The sequence below is a fragment of the Dipodomys merriami genome, unplaced genomic scaffold (genome assembly GCF_024711535.1).
Source record: "Dipodomys merriami isolate MVZ:Mamm:240054 unplaced genomic scaffold, mDipMer1.0.p SCAF_2, whole genome shotgun sequence".
NCBI classification, from domain to species: domain Eukaryota; kingdom Metazoa; phylum Chordata; class Mammalia; order Rodentia; family Heteromyidae; genus Dipodomys; species Dipodomys merriami.
Window position 1 is genome coordinate 32,289,896 of NW_027203381.1, and position 22,693 is coordinate 32,312,588.

General features: G+C 36.9%; 1 protein-coding gene across 6 annotated transcripts in view; it reads left to right on the forward strand.

Moving 5' to 3' along the window:
- Positions 1 to 19,246, forward strand: part of Trappc8 (trafficking protein particle complex subunit 8) — a 79,410-nt gene extending 60,164 nt beyond the window's left edge. For 5 of the 6 annotated variants that reach the window (XM_070029382.1, XM_070029384.1, XM_070029383.1 and 2 more), the window contains 9 exons: positions 450 to 597; positions 2,701 to 2,797; positions 5,588 to 5,650; positions 5,741 to 5,799; positions 7,497 to 7,670; positions 13,069 to 13,170; positions 15,908 to 16,053; positions 17,260 to 17,349; positions 18,133 to 19,163. In XM_070029382.1, coding sequence (XP_069885483.1) covers positions 450 to 597; positions 2,701 to 2,797; positions 5,588 to 5,650; positions 5,741 to 5,799; positions 7,497 to 7,670; positions 13,069 to 13,170; positions 15,908 to 16,053; positions 17,260 to 17,349; positions 18,133 to 18,367 — 1,114 coding nt within the window. In that variant the 3' untranslated portion in view covers positions 18,368 to 19,163. Of the gene's footprint in view, positions 1 to 449; positions 598 to 2,700; positions 2,798 to 5,587; positions 5,651 to 5,740; positions 5,800 to 7,496; positions 7,671 to 13,068; positions 13,171 to 15,907; positions 16,054 to 17,259; positions 17,350 to 18,132 lie in introns of all 6 variants that reach the window. The other variant, XM_070029387.1, reaches the window with a different exon arrangement.
- Positions 19,247 to 22,693: the final 3,447 nt, after the last annotated feature.

Genomic DNA, 22,693 nt, shown 5'->3' on the forward strand with positions numbered 1-22,693 from the left:
AGAAAGTAGTTCTACTTATAAACTAAGGTTTGAAAATTAGTATGAGCTGAACATTGAGTTCAGCCACAATGTAAATTTTGTGTGAAAGAAGTAAGGGGAATGTATCTTTGGAATATAAAATTAAGTAGTTGAGAGCTGTGAATATCAAGTTTAAGTTTAGATTTTTCCTTGTTGCTATTCAGCAACTTTAACACCGTACTCAAATAAAAATGCATAATCAAGACATTCTACATGAAAGTTATTTTCATGTATTACATAGATGAGTTTTATGACCAAAGGAAAAACCAGGAGTCAAGGAAACTTAACAGGTCCTTCCTAACTGAAAAGAAAGATTTTTATAGAGTTCTAAATGATCCTGAGTTATCAGTTTTATATTTTTTATTTGAATTAAGGGAATCATAATATTAGGAGAGGCTTTTAGATTAAATCTGCATATTTTTCTTCTTCAGACACAGAATATTAAGACACACTGCAGTTATTTGTACTAGTCGATCTTTGAATATTAGAGCCACTGTGTGCCGAAGTAATTCACTTGAAGATGAAGAAGGCAGAGGAGGCAATATGCTAGTCTTTGTGGATGTGGAAAATACCAATACTGTAAGTTATTTCAGAGCTGAATTTTGTTTTTTAAATTATATTAAATGCATATGCCTTGTTTTTAGTAAAAATTTGGGTCCTCTCCCTCTTTACCAGATGTAATAAGCTAATAAGTTAGGAAGGTTCATGTATAAAACCTCTTAATTTTCCATCAGCTTTGTGGTTTTATTTAAAAAAATCATTCAAGTTTTCTTCATGGAAGTGTTGTTTTGTTTTGTGGTATTGGGGATTGAACTCAGGATCCTGGGTTTACTTGGTAGGCAAGTGACTGTACCACTTGAGTTATACCCTTCTTTTGTTAGTCTCTTTCCAAATGAAAGTATGATATAAATTCATATGTATAATCCCAGATGCCAATAATACAATCTAAAACAGATTAAAGTACTTTCTAGTCTCACAATCAATAATGTTCTACTTATCTGATTAAATTTATGAGGTATTGTTAGGATTTCATATCCTGTATTTAATTTAGTAATCTAAACACATATATTTATGGCACTACTATTCTCATTTCTCTCCCTTCCTTCCTTCCTTCCTTCCTACCTTCCTTCCTATCTTCCTTCCTTCCTTCCCTCCTTCCTTCCTTCCTTCCTTCCTTCCTTCCTTCCTTCCTTCCTTCCTTCCTTCCTTCCTTCCGTCCGTCCGTCCGTCTGTCATTGGTGGAGGTTGAACTCAGGGCCTAGGCACAGTTCCTAGGCATTTTTGCTCAAGGCTAGCACTCTTCCACTTTGAACAGCAGCTCCACTTCCTGGTTTTTGGTAGTTAATTGGAGATAAGAGTTTCATAGACTTTCCTGCCTAGCCTGGCTTTGAATAGTGATCTATAAAAGTCATGTATGTTCGTGACCTCGAAATACCAAAATTAATATTCCCAAAGAAGAGAATGTGGTTTCATAAGTATAGGACCTTAGCCTCAGATTGATTCAACTTATTTGAAGTGTTACTTATTACTTCTGTTATATACTTGTTTTAATTTTATAAATTTTTAAGTCACTTTTTAAAGGATAATTGAAATTATAGGGCTCATGCTTCCAGGAGATCAATGTTTGTTACTCAAGAGTACCTCAGTAATTTCTAATGTCAAACTATTTAGAAGAATAAAAGTTATACACTGTTTAAGTAACTTTATGTGCATTGACTGTATTCTTTGGTTCTCTTCTATGAGGTTTTGATTTTTTTAATTTTTTAGAAGAAGACAAGGTCTTACTAAATAGCACGTGTTAGCCTTGAACCTCTCAGCCTTCTAAGTACTGGGTATGCCATGATATCTGGAAAGTTTCTTATTTTTTTAGTTTACTAAGAATGAATTATCTGGCCTGGGAAGGTGGCTTAGTGGTAGAGTGCTTGCCTAGTGTACATAAAGTCCTGGGTTCGATTCCTCAGTACCACATATACAGAAAAGGCCAAAAGTGGCATTGTGACTCAAGTGGCAGAGTCCTAGCCTTAAGCAAAAGAAGCTTAGGGACAGTACCTGAGACCTGAGTTCAAGCCTCAGAACTGGCCAAAAAAAAAAAAAAAAAATCTCTCAGAACCATCAAAGGAAATAAAAAACACCATCATTTGGAAAAAAACTTTTGTTCTATTAACTACTGCTAATCACTTGTGTGTATTTCAGTCGTGGAGTGTGGTGTTTTAAAATTTACCACCGGGTGTACATAATAGTTAAAAATACTTCTTTGAGCTGGGAAGGTGGCTCATTGGGAAGGTAGAGTGCTTGCCTTGCATGCATGAGGCCCTGGGTTCGATTCTTCAGCACCACATGAGCAAAAAAAAAAAAAAAGCTGGAAGTGGCACTGTGGCTCAAGTGGTAGAGCGCTAGCCTTGAGCTGAAGAGCTGAGGGACAGTGCCCAGGCCCAGAGTTCAGGCCCCACGACTGGACCCCCCCGCCAAAAAAAAAATACTTCTTGAGTAAAATGTTGACTTCTCTGTTTTGAAATGTTATAGAGGAATTTAAATAACTTAAACTTTCTGAAGTGATAATCACTTTATTTGAAAATAAAAATTTCATCTAATATTAGTGACTTTGGTAGCATCTGAATTTATTCTTATTGAAATACATTTGTTAGTGCTCAAAAATCCTGAAAACTTTTCTCTTTCTGACAGAGTGAAGCAGGTGTTAAGGAGTTCCATATAGCTCAAGTATCAAGTAGTAGCAAGCACTGGAGCCTACAGAAATCTGTAAATCTCTCTGAAAACAAAGGTTTGTGTCATTGCTTGACTTTGCAGAATTAGTACCAGGCTATAAAATTATTGGTTCCTTTCTTATAATCCTTCTCCTTCTCCTTCTTCTTCTTCCTTTGCCCTCCCTCCCTCCTCCTTCCTTCCCTCCTTCCCTCCCTTGCTCCATTCCTCCCTCCCTTCCTCCTTTCCTCCTCCTTCCATCTTCCTTCTTCTTCCTATTATTATTTCTACTACTAGGTTTGACCTTAGGGCTTATTCATCTTTTTTATTCACAGCTGATATTCTTTTTTGAACCAAGCTACAGCCCAGTTTTTTGCTGTTTTTGAGATAGATGGAGTTTCTTAGACTTTTTCTGCTTGGACTGCCTTTGAACTGGTCTCAGCTTCCTGGTTAGCTAAAATTACAGGCATGAGCTTCCTGTGTGTAGCTTGGAATTAAATGTTTTTAAGCCTTCAATTGTGTTTTTATTAGTTTATGTGACTGTAAATCGTTACCTATTTTTATATAATCTTCCATTTTTAAAAATTGTGGTTATCGGGCTGGGAAGGTGGCTCAGTGGTAGAGCACTTGCCTTGCATGCATGAGGCCTTGGGTTCGATTCCTAAGCACCACATAGAAGAAAAAAAAAGCCAGAAGTGGTGCTGTGGCTCAAGTGGTAAAGCGCTAACCTTGAGCTGAAGAGCTGAGGTACAGCACCCAGGCCCAGAGTTCAGGCCCATGACTGGACCAAAAAAAAAAAAAAATTCTGGTTATCATATTTTGTACTTGTATTTTTTCTTTTTTTGCCATTTGTATAATCAATGCCTGAGTACATGATCACTCTTAAAAATCCAAACCAAATTAGAAATATATAGACATTACCACTTGCTGGTTGTATTTTCAATTGTAGCCAAACTTATGTTCCAACTAGCTTTATTATTTTCATACCTACACAAAAGAATATTTTCCATACTTGAAACAAAAGAATATACATTCTTGTTATATATACTGACAAATTGTTTTCTAGGACATTTTTATTAGTTTATCATCCTGTCAGTGATACGAGAATACCTAGATTGATGCTGGCAAAGTGATATTGGCTATTACTAGTATGAATTATACAATATATTTCAAGAGACCTAAAAACATTTAAACCCTTAGCTTCATATTAATCTTTATTTTGAGAATTTAAGGGCTTGTTTGTTTGTTTGTTTGTTTATTTTTGGTTCTGGTGGTGGCGCCTGAACTCTGGGCCTGGGCGCTGTCCCTCAGCTCTTCAGCTCAAGGCTAGCGCTCTACCACTTGAGCCACAGTGCCACTTCTGGCTTTTTTTCTTTTTACTTATGTGTGCTGAGGAATCGAACCCAGGGCCTCAGGCATGCAAGGCAAGCGCTCTACCACTGAGCCACCTTCCCAGCCCACTAAGGGCTAATTTAAAATATGAGAAATCTATATATTCAGAGAAGTTTATTCATTGCATGATTATTTTTCCTTTAGAAAAATTTATTGGTCTCTAGCATAAAATATGGTGTAACTCAAACCTGGTGCTGGGGGCTCACACCTGTAATCCTATTCAGGAGGCTAAGTTCTGAGGATCATGGGTCAAAGACAGCCTGGGCAAAAACGTATGTGAGACGCCTATAACCAATTAGTCACCAGAAAACCAGAAGTGGAGATGTGGCTCAAGTGATAGAAAACCTACACAGCCTTGAGCAAAAAGAACTCAAGAACCAGCACCAAGGCTCTGAGTTCAGGCTCCTAGGGACCAAAAAAAATTTTTTTTAAATTTTTAAATGGTGTAACTCATATCAACCCTCGTGTTTATGAAATAACCATGTATTTAAAGAGTGTCTGGGGTAGTGGGAAATGAACAAAGGCAAAATGTGCACATGTAATGATAAAATGTTATAGACATGACAAAAGTACCAAAAGGAAGTGAAGAAATTATGAGTGATAGGATTATGTGCTTCTTTATCCTCAAGTTTTAATCTTTCAAACTTTGTTTATCTAGAATGTCAAATATACATATACATATACAACACACAGTACATAGGGACATATGAGAGATATTTTGAGAAAACTGACTTTAATCTTTTTTGTTGTTGTTGTTGGTCATGGGGCCTGAATTCTGGGCCTGGGCTCTGTCCCTCAGCTCTTCAGCTCAAGGCTAGCACTCTACCACTTCAGCCATAGCGCCACTTCCGGCCTTTTCTGTTTATGTGGTGCTGAGGAATTGAACCCAGGGCTTACATGCATGCAAGGCAAGCACTCTACACTGAGCCACCTTCCCAGCCCTGACTTTTCTTCTTCTTCTTCTTTTTTTTTTTTCTCAGTCGTGGGGCCTGAACTCTGGGTCTGGGCATTATCCCTCAGCTCTTTAGCTCAAGACTAGTGCCCTACCACTTGAACCACAGCGCCACTTCCGGCTTTTTTCTGCTTATGTGGTGCTGAGGACTCGAACCCAGGGCCTCATGCATCCTCATGCATTCAAGGCAAGCGCTCTACCACTGAGCCACCTTCCCAGCCCAAAACTTTCCCCCTCCATCCCCTGGTAGTGGGTCTTGAACTTTAGGCCTAGGCGCTGTTCCTCAGCTCTTCAGCTCAAGGTGAGCACTCTTCCACTTGAGCCACAGCGTCACTTCCTCTAACTTTTATTCTTTTAAAGAGTTCAGTGAAGATTTATTTCACTGAAATGAATGCAAAGTTTTTTTATTAAATATTTATAATTTGAATAGTTTTCTAATTTGCCTAAGGAGATCTGAATAATGATTTAGGCTTTACTACATCATAAATTGAGAATAATCTTTGAACTCTTCTTGTTTATTCCTAGATGCCAAACTTGCTAGTAGAGAGAAGGGAAAGTTTTGTTTCAAGGCAGTAAAATGTAAAGAAGGTAAATCCATTTTAACTTCCCACTTTCATGATTGTTCATGTTATATTTTATGGCAATGATATGATTAGTTTGTTTTCTTTTGTGTTTTAGCTGCTACACAGTCTGCAGAAAAATATACCTTTGCAGATATCATCTTTGGAAATGAACAGGTATAAAAATAAACAATAGCATTTGATTTTAAAGTTTTAGTTCTAGTATACCAACCTATTTTTTTCAGAATGGTTCTTTACCAGAATGGTATAAATCTCAGCTGGATTCTGTATAATTTATTTATTTTGAGTAAAGTTACAAAAATATATGAAAAAAAGAAAAAACATTTCTTTTATTAACTATTACTTCTTTGGAGGATTCTTTATTAATCCTTTGGAGGATAAACATCTCAGTTTTGCCTTCAATCTCCAAAATAAACCAAAAATATATCATTTAATGGCCTCAAACTGTTGATCCTCTTCCCTATGTGCTTGTATTTATTACAGGTATGTGCTACCATAGCTGGCTCCTGAATTGCTCTAGTTTTGTTATTTAAAATTAACTTTAAAAAAAATATATCAAATGAAATAAGTATAGTCCATGGGATTTAAAATTTTTTGAGGATAAAATTAAATGAGGAAACCTTTCTTTTAGGAAATATCCACAGTGGAATATATAGATTTTAATTTCTTAGATTATAGCCTTTCAGATAGTTCTAACATGCAAATAATAAGTTAGATATATAAGGGCATCTTGTAACTTTAAAAATATTGTCTAAGGCCAAAGTATTCTTACCATCATTATGCATGAGAATCACCTAAGCAGTGGGGTGGTTTTTCTTTATTTTGATAGTGTGTGCGTGCGTGCGTGCGTGCGTGTGTGTGTGCGCGCTTTTGTGTGTGCCAGCATTGTGACTTGAACTCAGGGCCTTGCATTCTCACCTGGCTTTTTTACTCAAGGCTGGTAGGTACTCTACCACTGAAGCTACATCTCTTAGTTTGGGCTTTTTGCTGGTTAATTGAAGATAAGAGTCCATATATAGCTGCATGGCGATGGCTTACACTTGTAATGCTAGCTACTCAGGAGGCTGAGATCTGAAGATCTCAGTTCGAAGCCAACCTGGGCAGAAAAGTTCATGAGATTCTTATCTTCAGTTAATCACAGAAAAAGCCAGAAGTGGTCCTGTAGCTCAAGTGGTAGAGTGCTTGCTAGTCTTGAGCAAAAGGAGCTTAGGGACAGTTGCCCAGGCCCAGAGTTAAAGGCCCAGGGCAAGCATCAACAAAAAAATGTTCATGTGTATATTTGTTAACATTTGTTATTTACTTATTTATTTATATATATATTTTTATATAATACATTTTAAAATATACAGGGTATTATATATATAATATGTACCTTGTAATTTATAAGATTGTAAGTATAGAGATTTTATTGAGACTAAATATTCTCTTAAAGGAAATTCTACAGTTTGAATATCTCATATGTTAATTTCATGTATGAAACAACTATTGCAACTGTTTGCATTCTGTTTCATTGTGTATTGCGTGGTATTCTAAAAGTATTTGAATGAGAAATACTACTGTTACTTTAATAGTAACTTATTTATGTTCTGTATTTTTTTATTTATCCTCCCTGGATATTTGATAGGTCACAGGGGTGTAGATTAATTTGGGGTGACAGCTTTTAAGATAGTCAGAAAGTTTTACCAAATTTCTTGTACATCCAAATGACCTTCCATACTCAATCACAATAGTTGTCAAGAAATATTGACTTGGAGATATATAAATTAGAGAATTACAAATTATGGCAGGAAATGTATTTAACTTAATATAAGAGTACATGTAAAACATTTATATAGACGTGCTTTTCTTAACAGATAATAAGTTCAACAAGTCCATGTGCAGATTTCTTTTTTCGAAGTTTATCCTCTGAATTGAAAAAACCACAAACTCAACAGTCTGTGAATACAGGAAAACATTCAGCAGAGGAGGCTGTGAGAATGATTCAAAAGTGCAGTGAGGTGGATTTGAATATTGTTATATTATGGAAGGTATGTGCTGCTACATTATTTGAGTAAGTTTCACTAATAAATGATTTCCTTTGTTTTTGCAGTTGTGGGATTTAAGTTTAGGCCTTAGGTTTGCTAAGCTAGCATTCTACTACCACTTGAGCCACATCTCCAGCCTTGTCTTTTGCTGTTTTATTTGGAGGTAGAGTCTAGCAAACTTTTTTGTATGTGTTGTCTAGTATTATAAGAGTAACCACCAGTGAATGCCCTACTTGTTTACTTAAAAATTATTTACTTATTTGGTACTGGTATTGGTCCTAGGGCTTGAACTCAGAGCCTGGGTGCTATCTCTGAGCTTTTTTGCACAGGGTAAATGTTCTCCCACTTGAGCCGCAGCTCTACTTCTAGCTTTTTGCTAATCAATTGGAGGTAAGAGTCTCAAGTTTCTTTCCTGCCTGGGCTAGCTTCAAATTGTGATCCTCAGATCCCAGTCTACTATTTCACTAAGGATTACAAGCATGAGCTACCACATTCTGGCTTTAATTATTTTTCAAGACGGGTTGGGCCTTGCTGACTTATATATACTGCCATCATATTCTTGGTATTGCCTTTGCCTTCCTAAGTGCTGGGATTACAGGTATGTGACATTACTCCTGGCTTAGATATTTGATATTTAAGTTAAAAAAAGTATACTGCTGTTTATATTTTGCTTCAATTTTGTTTCAACACTGAAATTGTTTTATAACTTTTTAACAGTCATATAATGATATTTATTTTTAGTTTTTCCTAAGAAAATAATTCATTCAAATTGGATGACATTCTTCTATGTACTACTGTTATTTCTATGTGTTATTGACTATATTATGGGCAGAGAAAGCTCCATGAAAGAAAGTATTATTATTTTGAGCATTTCCAAATATTCCAAAGCCTTAAGGTAACAGAGCACCATAAACTCCTGTGTACCTTAATAAGTTCCAGGGCCTTCTGGTTCCAACAGCCATTAATTTGTTGTATTCATGTGTTTCTATTTATTTGCCTCTTCCCCTCCTCCCCCCCCCCCCCCCCATTTTTGGTATTATTGTTTGCTGTAGATTTTTTGACAGAGGGTCTAGCTATTCCAGGCTTGCCTCAAACTCTTTTTTTTTTGTCAGTCATGGGGCTTGAACTCTGGGCCTGGGCACTGACCCTGAGCTCCTTCAGCTCAAGGCTAGTAGTGCTCTACCACTTGAGTCACAGCGTCACTTCCTGCTGTAGATTTTTATTGTTGTTTTCTTTTGCCTCATGAATCCTAAGTACTCATTGTATTTCTTTTTTTTTTTTTTTTTGTCGGCCGTGGGGCTTGAACTCTGGGCCTGGGCGCTGTCCCTCAGCTCTTCTGCTCAAGGCGAGCACTCTACCACTTGAGCTACAGCGCCACTTCCGGTTTTCTGGTGGTTTATTGGAGATAGGAGTCTCACGGTCTCTCCTGCCCGGGCTGGCTTTGAACCGCGATCCTCAGATCTCAGCCTCCTGAGTAGCTAGGATTACAGGCGTGAGCCACCAGCGCCCGGCCTCATTGTATTTCTTACTAAGCTATAACCTCAGCTTTCTGTTTTGTTTCTGTTTTTTTTCTGTAATGTGTCAGATAGAACCCAGGGCCTTTACATGTTAAATGCATTTTTTATGACATTTTTATCTGAATGCTTTTATATGTACTTTTATCTGAATGCTTCTATATGTACTTATAGCAGAGTAAGAACTTTGAGGTACAGGAGGCTTTTTAATTGTTGTTATTTCTTCAGTGTTGAGAATTGAGTCTAGGATATCAGACATGTAAAGTGAGTATTCTACCACTGAGCTGTAGCTACTTCATCTAATATAACTCCATGGTATTATTGTACCTCCCAGATAAATTAGTCATAATTCTTAAATAGTTCTGAAATTGTTGGTTTTTGCTCATTTCCCCCAGTTATATGGAAATACAATTTTACCATTTAAAAGAAAAGGTAGATCAAGCCAGGTGCTGGTGGTTCATATCTGTAATTCTAGCTACTCAGCAGTCTGAGATTTTAGGATTATGGTTTGAAACCAGCCTGAGCAGGAAAGTCTGTGAAACGCCATCTCTGATAAACTACCAAAAAGAGGAAGCCAGTGGTATAGCTATGGCTCAAGTGGTAGAGCTCTAGCCTTAAACAAAAAAAGCTCAGGGACAGTGGCTAGGCCCTGAGTTAAGCCCAGGACCCTTAAAAAAAAAGGCTCAGAATGCAAGTTTTGAGGCTGACCAGAGGAGCTTTGTTTTTATTCATTGTTAACTTTTTTTCCCCCCAATCCTGGGGCTTGAACTGAGGGCCTGGGGCACTGTTCCTGAGTATCTCTTTGCTCAAGGCTAGCACTCTACCACTTGAGCCACAGCACCACTTCCTGCCTTTTCTGTTTATGTGGTACTGAGGAATCGAACCCAGGGCTTCATGCATGGTAGGCAAGCACTCTACCAATAAGCCGCATTGCCAGCCTTGTTAACTATTTTTTAAAATATGACAATACAGTGAAATTAAGGTGGTTGTCCGTGAATATTCACCTCAATTCTGAGAGGTCTTTGATTTTGTGTCTTCTGGTACAAAAGTCAGTACAGTATACCCATAATAGATAATCAGTATTTGTGTCTTAAATTGATTCAGATATTTCTAAAGCATTTCTTTTATCAAACTCTGTTTCAAATTAAGCTTTTTTTTTTCTTCTGAGGATTAGCTCAGTGATAACAGTATTGTCTAGTATAAAGAAGACCTGGGTTTTATCCATAGTACAGGAAAAAGAAAAACAAAATTAGAGATACAAATAAACTTTCTGAAACAATATTGGCTTTGCATGAATTTCAAATGAAATACTACTTATATAAATTGACACTTGTATTAAATATAGGAAATACTGTATGTTAAAAATATTAAGTGTGGAGTTAAATGCTTAAATGTTTCAATAACAGTGCACCTAATGTAAACCGCTATCTATTACATAAGGGCAATAAATTCTTGGCTGTTACCAATAGCTCATGCCATATAACTGTTGGTACTTGTTTTTTTGAATGTAACTTTTTTTATTCTTAAGGTGATGTATGGAGGAGTTACAGTAACAAACTTGCTACCCCCTTCCCTCATTTTTTTCCTACTTTACTTTTTTTTTTTAAGAACAGATTTTGAAGCTTGGGCACTGGTGGCTCATGCCTGTAATCTTAGCTACTCAGGAGGCAGAGATCTGAGGATCACGGTTCAAAGCCAGCCCAGGCAGGAAAGTCAGTGAGACTCTTTTATCTCCAAAAAAACCACCAGAAAATTGGAAGTGACACTCTGGCTCAAGTGGTAGAACGCTGTCCTTGTGCTGAAGAGCTGAGGGACAGTGCCCAGGCTGAGTTAGAGCCCCATGACCAACAAAAAAACCCAGATTTTTGAGAAGTATATGCTGTGTTCATTAAATGCACAATAATGCTGTTGGGAAGAAAAGTTTATCTTTTAAATAGTGGCCCTAACCCATAACTGATCATATGAAGAAGAAAACTATGATAGTAATGTTCCTTGGTTGCCAAGCAAGATCTTGAGTGAATTGCAAAATGGAGTATAAAAATTGGTAGCTACTAGTACCTATATTAAAGACTTGAAGCCACCATATTTTAATTGTTGGAATAAAATACAGAAGTGGACAACATGGTTAACAATAACAACAAAAAAAAAAGGTTGGAAAACCTGATAGTGCAACTCTTAGTGTTGGGTAAAAATAAGAATCTTTTTTTTTTTTAAAAAAAATCTAAACCTTTTATGGGATTGTTGGGAAATATGTCTGTCATCCCTTGACCTTATTTATCAACTTCCTTCCCCTCCTGATTAAAGGCCATGCAAGAGCTGTGTAAGTCTCTTATTTCTGAGTTCTACACAGTGGATCTGAGTAGGCCCTGTGTTATCCTAGGTCTTAGTGTATCACTACTCAAGTACATGTTTAGATGGTAAGCTTTTACTAGTCCAGAAGTACAGAAATTGAAAGTGAGCGAGAATGGAGAAGCTATTTTGTCTAGTAATTTTTGTCTATTGAATCTAATCATTTAAATAAATTGAGCTCATTAAAACTAAGCCTTATATTTCCTTGTTGTGTTATATATGACAAAAACTAAGTCCATTGGCAGATATTTTTCTTCTTTTCTCTTTTTTCTTTTTTTTTTTTCTTTGTTGGTCATGGGGCTTGAACTCTGGGTCTGGGTGCTGTCTTCAGCTCAAGCCGAGCACTTTACCACTTGAGCCACAGCACCACTTCCAGTTTTCTGGTGGTTTTATTAGAGATAAGAGTCCATGGACCTTCCTGCCCAGGCTGGCTTTGAACTGTGATCCTCTGATCTCAGCCTCCTGAGTAGCTAAGATTACAGGTGTGAGCCACCAATGCCCAGCCAATTTGCAGGTATCTTTCTAAGGAACAAAAGCAATTCAAAATGGAGAAAATTTATTAACTAGAACAAGCATTTTAGTATAGATGAAATTGGTTCACTATATATTGTAAGAAAAAAAAAGTATTTGAATTAATCTGGGCATGATGATCCATATAATCTCAGTACTTGGGAGGCAGAGACAAGAACATGACCAGTTCCATCACAGCTTGGGCTTGCATATTAAGACGTCGTCTCAAAAAATTAAAAACTAAAAGCATATGTTTATATGTTTAAGGTCCCACAAGGATTTGATATTTTCACTCATAGAACTTATGATTATACTCACTAATTTTTCTTGGCTATGTAATTAACCCTGAGGCATTTTAGAAGAATATTAAAAGTGGATTGGAGATGTAGCTCAACTGGTAGGCCACCTGCATAGCAAATGTGAAGGTATAAATTCAAACATCTGTACTGCTTAAAAGCAAAAACCAAAGAATATAAGAATAAACCTTCTGCCTTTATATTTGCAGACCAGTAAAGAAAAATAGCTGGGCCCTTACACAATTCTTGGTTGTTGTTGTTGTTTTTTGTTGGTCATGGGGCTTGAACTCTGAGCCTGGGTGCTGTCCCACAGCTCTTCAGCTCAAGGCGAGCACTCTACCACTTGAAGCACTTCCGACCCGACTTTTTCTGTTTATGTCGTGCTAAGGAATCGAACCTAGGGTCTCATGCATGCAAGGGAAGCTCTACCACTGAGCCACCTTCCCAGCCCCTGCACAATTCTTTTGAAGTGGTTTCTTAAGAATTTGGAAGAGATTAAGAAAGATTTCAAGTTTGTCTTTTTAAATTTAGGCCAACTGAATTACAGTGAGTCAAAATAGATTTTTTAAAATGCATGATTAAATTAATAAATGAAGTTGAATGTTGGTATAACCAATACTGACAATTGATAGATCTTAACCTTTATATTTCTGTCTTTCATCAGAGGTTGAGTTGGTTACTTTTTAGGGTATCACCAAGCAGAGTAACATTTCTTGGATTTGTATTTTCTAGGCATATGTTATAGAAGACAGTAAACAGCTTATTTTGGAAGGTCAGCATCATGTTATTCTTCATACTATTGGAAAAGAAGCCTTTTCATATCGTCAGAAACAGGTAATAACATAGATTGGGCTTTTGCTGTGGACTTGGAGGGGTTGTTTTATATGTGGAGAGCTGTTGGAATGATTATTGTAGTTTCAAATGTTCCTGTTTGATTCAGGCTTTTATATTGGGATTTGGGGAAGAACTGAGTTGAAATTGTTTTAAAAATTATTACCTCTGTAACTGTATGAAGATGTATTTATGACCTTGGGGCTCCTGAAGGTATATTCTATATAAAATCAAGGATTCATAATTGCAAAGCATTAAATTTACTTGAGAAGGAAACTATTTTCTTATTTGTTGTAACAGGATCATCCCATTGCAAAACTCGAAAGGGCATATTATAAAATGTAAAGGGTTGCCTCTGGAGTTGTGCTTGATATAATTTCTTATTTTTCCTAAAATACTATTTAATTGTACTGATTCTCAAAGTATACTAGAACAAAATTCAATAACATTTATTCAAACAGTAATACTATAATGTTTTTATGAATAATTTTTGTGATGCTGACATTAATTTTGGCAACATTTTATTTTGCAATAATTGTTGAACTTAGAGAAAAAGTTACAAAGTAATATAGATGTGTTTACCATTAAACTTTTTACTTAGGTTCACCAATGGTTAACATTATTTATTTTAGACTTTTACGTTCTAATTTCTTTCCCCAGTCCATCTCAACCAGTTATTCTCAAGTAAGCTGCTAACATATGCTCCTAAATACTTCATTGAGTATTTCCTAACAACAAAGACAGTTTCTTACATAATATGAAATATAGCCATAATCACATTTAGGAAGTTTGGCATCGATGCAGTACTATTGTGTGATCAGATATCTCAATTATATCCTGTAACCATTTGCTTTTTTTCTATCCAGCATTATTCAGTATCATCCACTGCATTTATTTGTCAAGCAAATAGTTTATATTTTTTTGTTGTTGTGAAGGAGAAGAGTGGGCTCTCTTCCTTGAAGCACATTTTTTTCTTTTTAAGTCTGAGCCAGTTAAGCCAGTAAGGACTATGTATTAGAGATACAGTTCAATAGCAAATTGGCCACTTGATTCCTGTAAGTCTGAGCAGGAACCCTAGACAGGAAAGTAGCTTCAAATTTACAAATTCCTCTGATGATACCCAGGCATTGCCCTCCTAACCTCCCAGACTCTGTTTCACCCCTCTCACTCTCCCCTGGCCTCAGTTGAGTTGCCATGCCCTTCAGGTCTTCCTGCCTCCCAACAGGCTGCTGTTTTCTCAATCAGTATAGTTCTCAAACACCAGTGATGCAGTGCAGGGTTCTGGTTTTTCTAACATTGCATGACCCACACAGTTAAAGTCTATGCCAAGGTTTCCAAGACACACCTGAGGGTGTGGCAGGGTTGGGCTTATCTTTTGACTTCAGTTGGGAGTTTCTGTTAGATAGTGGTATGATCCAGTTGGCTGAAAGATTCCTATTTGCCTCTGGAATTCCCACCACTGCAGCTATACCTGCCACATACTTTCCCCCCTCTGTTTCCCAACTCCATCCTTGTTCTATACCTGCCAGCCTGTTTGTAATAATGCTGGTGTGAGCAAGTCCGTGGTGCCACCAGTCCTGATTTCCTTAGCTCTTCTGGTGTAGTCTGGTGTGAGAATAGTTGTTCAACTTGGTGTTCCTATGAGGAGAGATTATTTGGCAATGTTACTTAACTGCCATATCCCTCAATTTTCCTCTTTTTTTTTTAAACTATTATAATTGGAGTTTATTTTTATTATATTTTTATTATAAAGATACTGTACAGAGAGGTTACAGTTACATGAGCAAGGTAATGAGTACATTTCCTCTTGAGCATTGTTACCCCCTCCTTTGTTTTCCCCCTACCATCCTCAATTTTCCTCTTGACTGAATTTGTACATGCATATTTATCTCAAGCTAATATAGGTAATCTATAAAAATTTACATTGTATTTTCAAAATGGAATTTAAAGTCAATTTTAGATCTTCAACTAAAACAAATGTATAACAATTGAATATCTACAACGTAAGTCCTGAGTAATTTAATGGATAATAATCACATCAACAATTTGAAATTACCAGTTATCAACCCCATTTAATGAGGAAATTATAAGGAAAAATTATAAAGAAATTGTCTTACAGTATTAAGCAACTTAAGATCACAAAACTGGTATGTTAAGTTGCTAGAACCTGAGTTCTAATTCCTGCACTACAGTGGAAAATGCTTAAATAATTTCAGATCATGGTATCTATCCTAGAGTATATATTGAACTGTTTAAATAATAACAGGAAAAGTACTGGTTGTTTTTTGTTGTTGTTAATCCCCTGTACTGATATCAGGGTTTGAAGTTAGGGCCTCATGGTCTCTTACTTTTGTTTTTATTCTTACAGCTGGCATTGTAACTAGTGTTATATGAGTTGAGGCATACCTCAACGTCTAGTTCATGTTGGTTAATTGAAGATTTTTTAAAATTTAATTTATGTGTGTATGTGTGTGTGTACCAGTCTTGGGGTTGGGCACTATCCCTGAACTTCTGTGCTTAAGGCTAATGCTCTACCACTTGAGCTACAGCTCTACTTCCAAGTTTTGCTGGTTAATTGGAAATCAGAGTTTCCAATTAGCCTTGCTAATGGGAGATTGAACCTTTGTACTCAAATTTTTTTAATCTACTAGTTATAATTTCTTTTGTTGGTTTATACTATAAAAAAAGCAAAGCAAGAAAGTATTATCATTGTCATGAACCTTTTCTTGTCTTTTCTCAGGAGCCACCAGAAATGGAACTATTAAAGTTTTTCAGGCCAGAAAATTCTACAGTTTCCTCAAGACCATCAGTAGACCAGCTTTCTAATATTATTAAAACAAGTCTTCACTACCCAGAATCATTTAATCATCCATTTCACCAAAAAAGGTTTGAGGTTTATTTATTTGTCTTTTTATTTTTATTTTTAGGTATGGCATTAACCCAAATATTAAGTAGTTTACCTTTTACTACAAGTCACAGTATATATTGTAATTGTGGTTAAAGATGGATATTGCCTCAGCCATCTCTGCATTGCCAACTTTCCTTTTGAGGAGTAGGTTTATCATTAAGTTAAAAACTAAGGAAAGAGTACTTAAGTTCTAAAAATTAAGTCTTCAATAAGTGACGTTCCAAAGGTGGTCACTTTGAAGGTACAGGATAAGATGGAGGGAAATCTCACTGGAACCAGGCTGTATGAGACAATCCAGGTCATGACTGGCACATTTACTGAGGATAGGCACAGTAGGGATAGACCAGTAAGAGGTGGTAAATAAAATGACCTTTGAGAGATGACTAGGGAAGGAGGAGACCAGGGGAAGTCTGGCCAGAAAGAAACAGTTAGGAAAGACTAACAAAAAGAAAGTAGTATGTCAAAGGTTGAGTGAGAACGTTCAAGAGAGAGAAGTAGTCAAATTAAAGGTTAAATAGTAGCTGGACCAAAGTGTTCATTGCGTCTGACAATAAGAAAGCAATGCAGCTGAATTTTCTGAAGAGATCCAGGTATATATAGTGTGCAGCCACATTTGGGGAGGGGATGTTTTTGTGGGTTTTTTTCCCTTATTGAACCTGTCTTGACTTTACATACTTCCATGCACATGTTTGGTTCCATGACATTTCATTTTAATTCACTTTTCTGCTTCATCCATATTTATCAAACTTGTCTTATCAATCAACTACTTCATGAATTTCTTTGATTCCATGGTTCTTTTTTTCAACCTTAGTGGTTAAAACCTTGACTGGACTTTAGAAGCTGGGATATATACAAGCTCCTCCCATTATTCTATTGGGGTTAGAAAGCACCATAGGATCTAGACATAGGAAATTATGTGAAGTGGGACAGGATTGATCAGACCTAAAGTATAGCAGTTGGACAGAATCAGGACTGAACATGGAAGTAACTGAAAACAAGGTATGATACTTTTATTTACAAAATAAGGAAAGTATAATGAATGGCTTTAGAACTCTTATTTTTTCCATACTTGAATTTGTTTTTAAGGCACTTTATTCTTGTAGAGATTCATAACTGTTATTTTCCAAAAAATTATTTCTAAGAAAAAAAATACACAGCTGACCTTCTTAATTTTTCTCCTATAGCCTTTGCTTAGTACCAGTCACCCTTTTACTTTCTAACTGTTCTAAGGCTGACGTAGATGTGATAGTTGACCTTCGGCATAAAACAACAAGGTAAAGAATTATGCAGTAAGAAGCTATTTTGAAATTTAAGATTTATGGTGCTTTGAGAACAATGTTTTTTATATTGGGTTAGTAATTGTCTAACATGAATACTTATATATGCCCAAATTTTTCATGTGGTGTTACTAAATATTAGTTTTTTCCTTGATTATAACCAAAAAAATCCAGATCCATACTGCCAAACCTGCTACTCCTAGAGTCAAATGTTTTTTGGCACTCTTGAAATTTTTTGATTCTTAGAAAAATAATTTGATGAATATATTGGATATTATTACCTGATACCGAGGTATTTGTCTGAAATCCAAGCATAATATAGGTATGATTATGATACATCTATGTATATAAAAGTGTATATTGTTTATTATTATGATTGTGTATATCATAAACTAATACCTTATTGGTTGATATTGTATTGCTTTTTCTTTTTCCATTAAGTATTTTTGCTTACACATATCTATAAATAACCAAAAAGGTAAAAGCTCAAGTTTCAAGTTAGGCCCCATCATTTATTAGCTGCTATTATGGGCATTAAATGAAATAATTCACTCTTAGCCTTGTTCCTAGAAAATAGTACCTGTTAATATGTGATTAACTGTTGACATGAGTAAATAGTAACAATAGATTAACAATGGGTAATATGTTTTTATTATTAAGGAACAATTGGCTCTGTAATTCCTAGAAGTATTGGATGAAAGAAATATGGTAATAGGACTTGAGGGAAAAGTTACAAAGAGAAAACCTTGCAACTTATCATCATTGTCCTTCCCTCTTTAGTCCAGAAGCATTGGAAACCCATGGATCATTCACATGGCTTGGACAGACACAATATAAACTTCAGCTTAAAAGCCAGGAGATTCACAGTTTGCAACTGAAAGCATGCTTTGTTCATACAGGTGTTTATAACCTTGGAACTCCTAGGGTATTTGCCAAGTTATCGGACCAAGTTACAGTGTTTGAAACAAGTCAGCAGAACTCCATGCCTGCCCTGATCATCATCAATAATATCTGACATCCTGCAAGTTGATACTGAAATTCACAAGAATCAGTTAAACTTGGTTGAGTTAGCTTTGTGGCAGTGTTTGAAATGCCTAACTGCTCTTGGAGGGAGGATGCTGTCTCATCACTGCAGAATACTTTGATTTGTCATTTGGTTGATGATGCAAAGCACATCAGAGTGAGAGTACTCACATTTTTTTTCTCTTAAACCAAATCTGGTAATAATTTACATGTTCATAATACAGAATTTCAGCATATCCATGTACCTTATTAAGTCCCGTCTTAAAAAACATCTAAGTCTGCTGTTACATTTATCAAATGGTATATGAACATTAAGAATGGAGATGATTTGGGGGAAGGAAGGCCTTGTCAGCAGTACTCCCGTTAAGCCAATAGTCTATAAACTCCAGCTTTACTGTGAAGTTCTAGAGTGTTATATACAGATTTACCTGTCTTATTCTGCAGTTCTTTAAAACCCATTTTGAACTTTGGCTGCAAAATCTTCATATTCCACTATTGGTAATCCCTATGGCTTATACATATGTTTGTAAAAAGAAAACATTTTTTTCTGATGCTTTGAAAGGAAATTTAACTTTTTTTCCCTCAGTCATCTCACGTTCATCCCACTACTTCACAATATGTGATTTTTGTCATTAAAATCATATTCTTTATTATATAACTTTAATAATTGAGTTGATCTGTTTAAAATATAAATCTACTCCAGTTAATTAAAAATAAGCTTTTCAAAAATGTATTATATTTATAACAAATGTACTGTAAATAGAATAAAGACATGCTATTCACTGTATAAATTTATTTAGATGCCTTTTTTAAAATCTGGTTTTCTGAGTACGTAATATATTCTTTATTTTAAAATAAATGCCAACCATATGTAGCAGGCACCAGAAGTTTCCTGTGAAAGCTTTATCGTCATTGTTTCCAAATATGAAGCAGAATCTGGTTTTAGAGGTCTCTGGTCTTGTTATGCATGAGCAATAACTTTGTGTTTCAACAAATCATTTCTGATACCAGTAATCATAATTGAAAGGAAGCTCAGAGCTGATTGAGCCTGTTGTGTATAACTGCATTGTAGACTCTGATACTGGTTATGGCAGACTGGGTAGTTTGCCTTCCCGCTGAAGAGAAGTCAAAAGTCTGAACAAAGTGTGAGAAAACATCTTCCTAAAAACAAAGAGTTATCAATATAGTCTGTCAATTAGTGAGCAGTATCTGGGGCTTCTCTGGCTTTACTCAGTTAGGATAAAGCAGCCTACAGCCTTGATGTGCTTTCAAGTTAAAAAGCATATGCTGGTCAGGCCCCACAACTGGCAAAAAAAAAAACAAAAAAAAAACATATGCCATGGAAAATTTATCTAAATAGAAGCAAGGAGAGAAAAAGGAAGAAGATGGAGGGGGGAGTAAGAAAACTTCTGGACTCAGAAAGTCTTAAAGCATTTTCTAAAATGAATATCGTTATAGATTTAAGAAGTTTAGTAAGCCCACAAGAAAGATAGTGAAAAGAAGCTATCTTGAATGCAGACAAACTTTTTTTCCCCTGTTCTATGGACCAAACTCAGAGCTTTATACTTCTAAGCAAATGTTCTATGCTTAGTTACTTAGTAGCACTGATTCAACTGATAAGTGACATAAAAATAATGGAAGAGCCAGATGCTGGTGGCTCACTCCTGTAATCCTCGTTATTTAGGAGGTTAAGATCTGAGGATCATGATTCGAAGCCAGCCTGGGCAGAAAACTCCCCATGAGATTCTTTTTTTTGGGGGGGGGTGTGTCCGGTTGTGGGGCCTGAACTCTTGGCCTGGGCACTGCCCCTCAGCCCTTCAGCTCAAGGCTAGCGCTCTACCACTTGAGCCACAGCACCACTTCCGGCTTTTTTCTTTTTGCTTATATGGTGCTGAGGAATCAAACCCAGGGCCTCAGGCATGCGAGGCAAGTGCTCTACCACTGAGCCACTTTCCCAGCCCCTCCCCCATGAGATTCTTATCTCCAATTACCACTCAGAAATTGGAAGCGGCACTGGCTAAAGTGTAGAGCACTAGCCTTGAGCACAAAGGCTCAAGGGCAGTGTCTAGTCCCTGAGTTCAAGCCCTACAACCAACAAGAAATACAATAATGGAAGCCAGAAGACAAGCTAGAATTGTTTCCCTTCCCATGTTGAAGGGAAATTATTGCTAAGCCATGGTTTCAAACTGAAAACCTTTAAAAAAGGAGTGAAGGGGCTGGGAAGGTGGCTCAGTGGTAGAGTGCTTCCCTCACATGCATGAGGTCCTGTGTTCGATTCCTCAGCACCATATAAACAGAAAAAGCTGGAAGTGGAGCTGTGGCTCAAGTGGTAGAGTGCTAGCCTTGAGCTGAAGAGCTGAGGGGCAGCGCCCAGGCCCAGAGTGACCAGCCAAAAAGGAGTAAAACATAATTTTAAGACAAAACCAGAGAATTCACTTGTAGTTGCCCTTAGGATAATGTGGTAAGCTGTCCAAACCTAATTCTAACCAGTTATCTCCAAATAACACCAGTCAATAATAAGAGCAAATGAACCAAAATGCAATATGTGCTTTTGGCCAATATGCTTGAAAATATTACTACAAGTTTTTCATCAGTAGAAAAAAACCTAAAATGTGATGGGCTATCTCAAACTTGTACAGCAAGTCATTGTAGAGAGTAAGGTAAGGAAGGCAGGAATTCCAAAAGACTGGAAACTAGACAGTAGAACAGACGGCTGTAGATAACCTAAATTTCTGTAGAGTTGCGAGGTAGTGTGCTTTGGAGACTTGGACAGAAGGAGGAAGGACAGGGTAGATGGTACCATGGCACTTAGCTTGCAAGGGTTCAGAGGCCAAGTAAGTGATTCTTAAAACCAACTGTACCCACTAGGGGGCACTGAGTGCACTTCTGTATCAATAGTGGGTGGTCCTAACATACGCCTTTCAAGTGTTGAAAGTAGCATGAGTGCTTAATGAAATTGGGGGAGGAGGGGGATTCACAAAAATGCAGTTTTTGCCTCCAACTGTCATTTTTGGATCAGTTACCCCTAAAAACAAGGAGCTGGCGTATTCTCAGACCTTCTCACCAATACTTTTATGTCATTTCATATAGAACTAATAGACAAAAATGCATACGCCATCTCCTGGCCCAATGTCCAATTGTTTTATTCTACTGCGATATAGGAGGAGGTCCTGCCACACCAAATCCCCAGTCCAGATGAAAGGGTTGTGAGTACCATGCGTTTCTCCTGTGGCTACTACTGCCAGTTCACTGTCACTTACCTTGTGGTTGAAGCTTCTGATTCTTCCCCCATGAAAGCCTAGGTTGGAGCTGTAAGCTCTTTCTCTGTTGCCTGTTCGCTGTCCTTGTTATTTTCCTTATCTCTGTATGTGGTTTTGCCATTCAGCTTCACACCAAAGCCAAGACTTGAGACCCATCTGTAAATTCTCATTCACTTCTAATTAACCTCTATGTTCTATTGACAGTCTCACCTGTCATTTGAATAGGTCTTTTCTCTTTTTCCATTGCTATTACCAGTATGCTACTTTCTGTTATTACTCATCAGTTTACTACAAAGTTTATCTAAGTGTAATCCCTGTGTGCCTACAATCTAGCTTCCAAATTAGAGCCAGAGAATTCTTCTAAAGTGCACATCTGATCAATTTAATTCCCATGTTTGAACTGTCTTTTTTCTCAAGGAAAATCTAAACTTACTGCTGGGCTTTTCGTTGTAAATCTTAGCTTGGTGTTTCAATTCATCTTTTTTTTTGGGGGGGGGTCCAGTTGTGGGGCCTGAACTCTGGGCCTAGGCACTGTCCCTCAGCTCTTCAACTCAAGGCTAGCGTTCTACCACTTGAGCCACAGCGCCACTTCCAGCTTTTTTCTTTTTGCTTATGTGGTGCTGAGGAATTGAACGCAGGGCCTCAGGCATGCAAGGCAAGCGCTCTACTACTGAGCCACCTTCCCAGCCCCTCAATTCATCTTTTATCATACTCAACCTGGTGCTCTATGCCTGGTTTTTAAAAACAAATTTTTCCTCTCCAAAGCTGGTATTTTCCCTTAATCCCATAATCCTTAATTTGCTTAAACTTCCCTCTACTTGAAATGTATTCCTCAACATATCTTTAAAACAATGCCAGGTTGTCCTTTAGAATTCTGGTTCAGTCTCCCAAAGCCTCTGTAACTCATGTAGGTTTGGGACTTTATTTTGCTGCAGTGTTTATATGTTTCCTGACTGGGGTTGCTCGTCACCCACAATCCCTGTTTGTCATCTTTCCCATGATAGAACTCTGTCTATGTGTCGGTAGATAGCTTGTCAGAATAAGGGACTCCAGTAAGA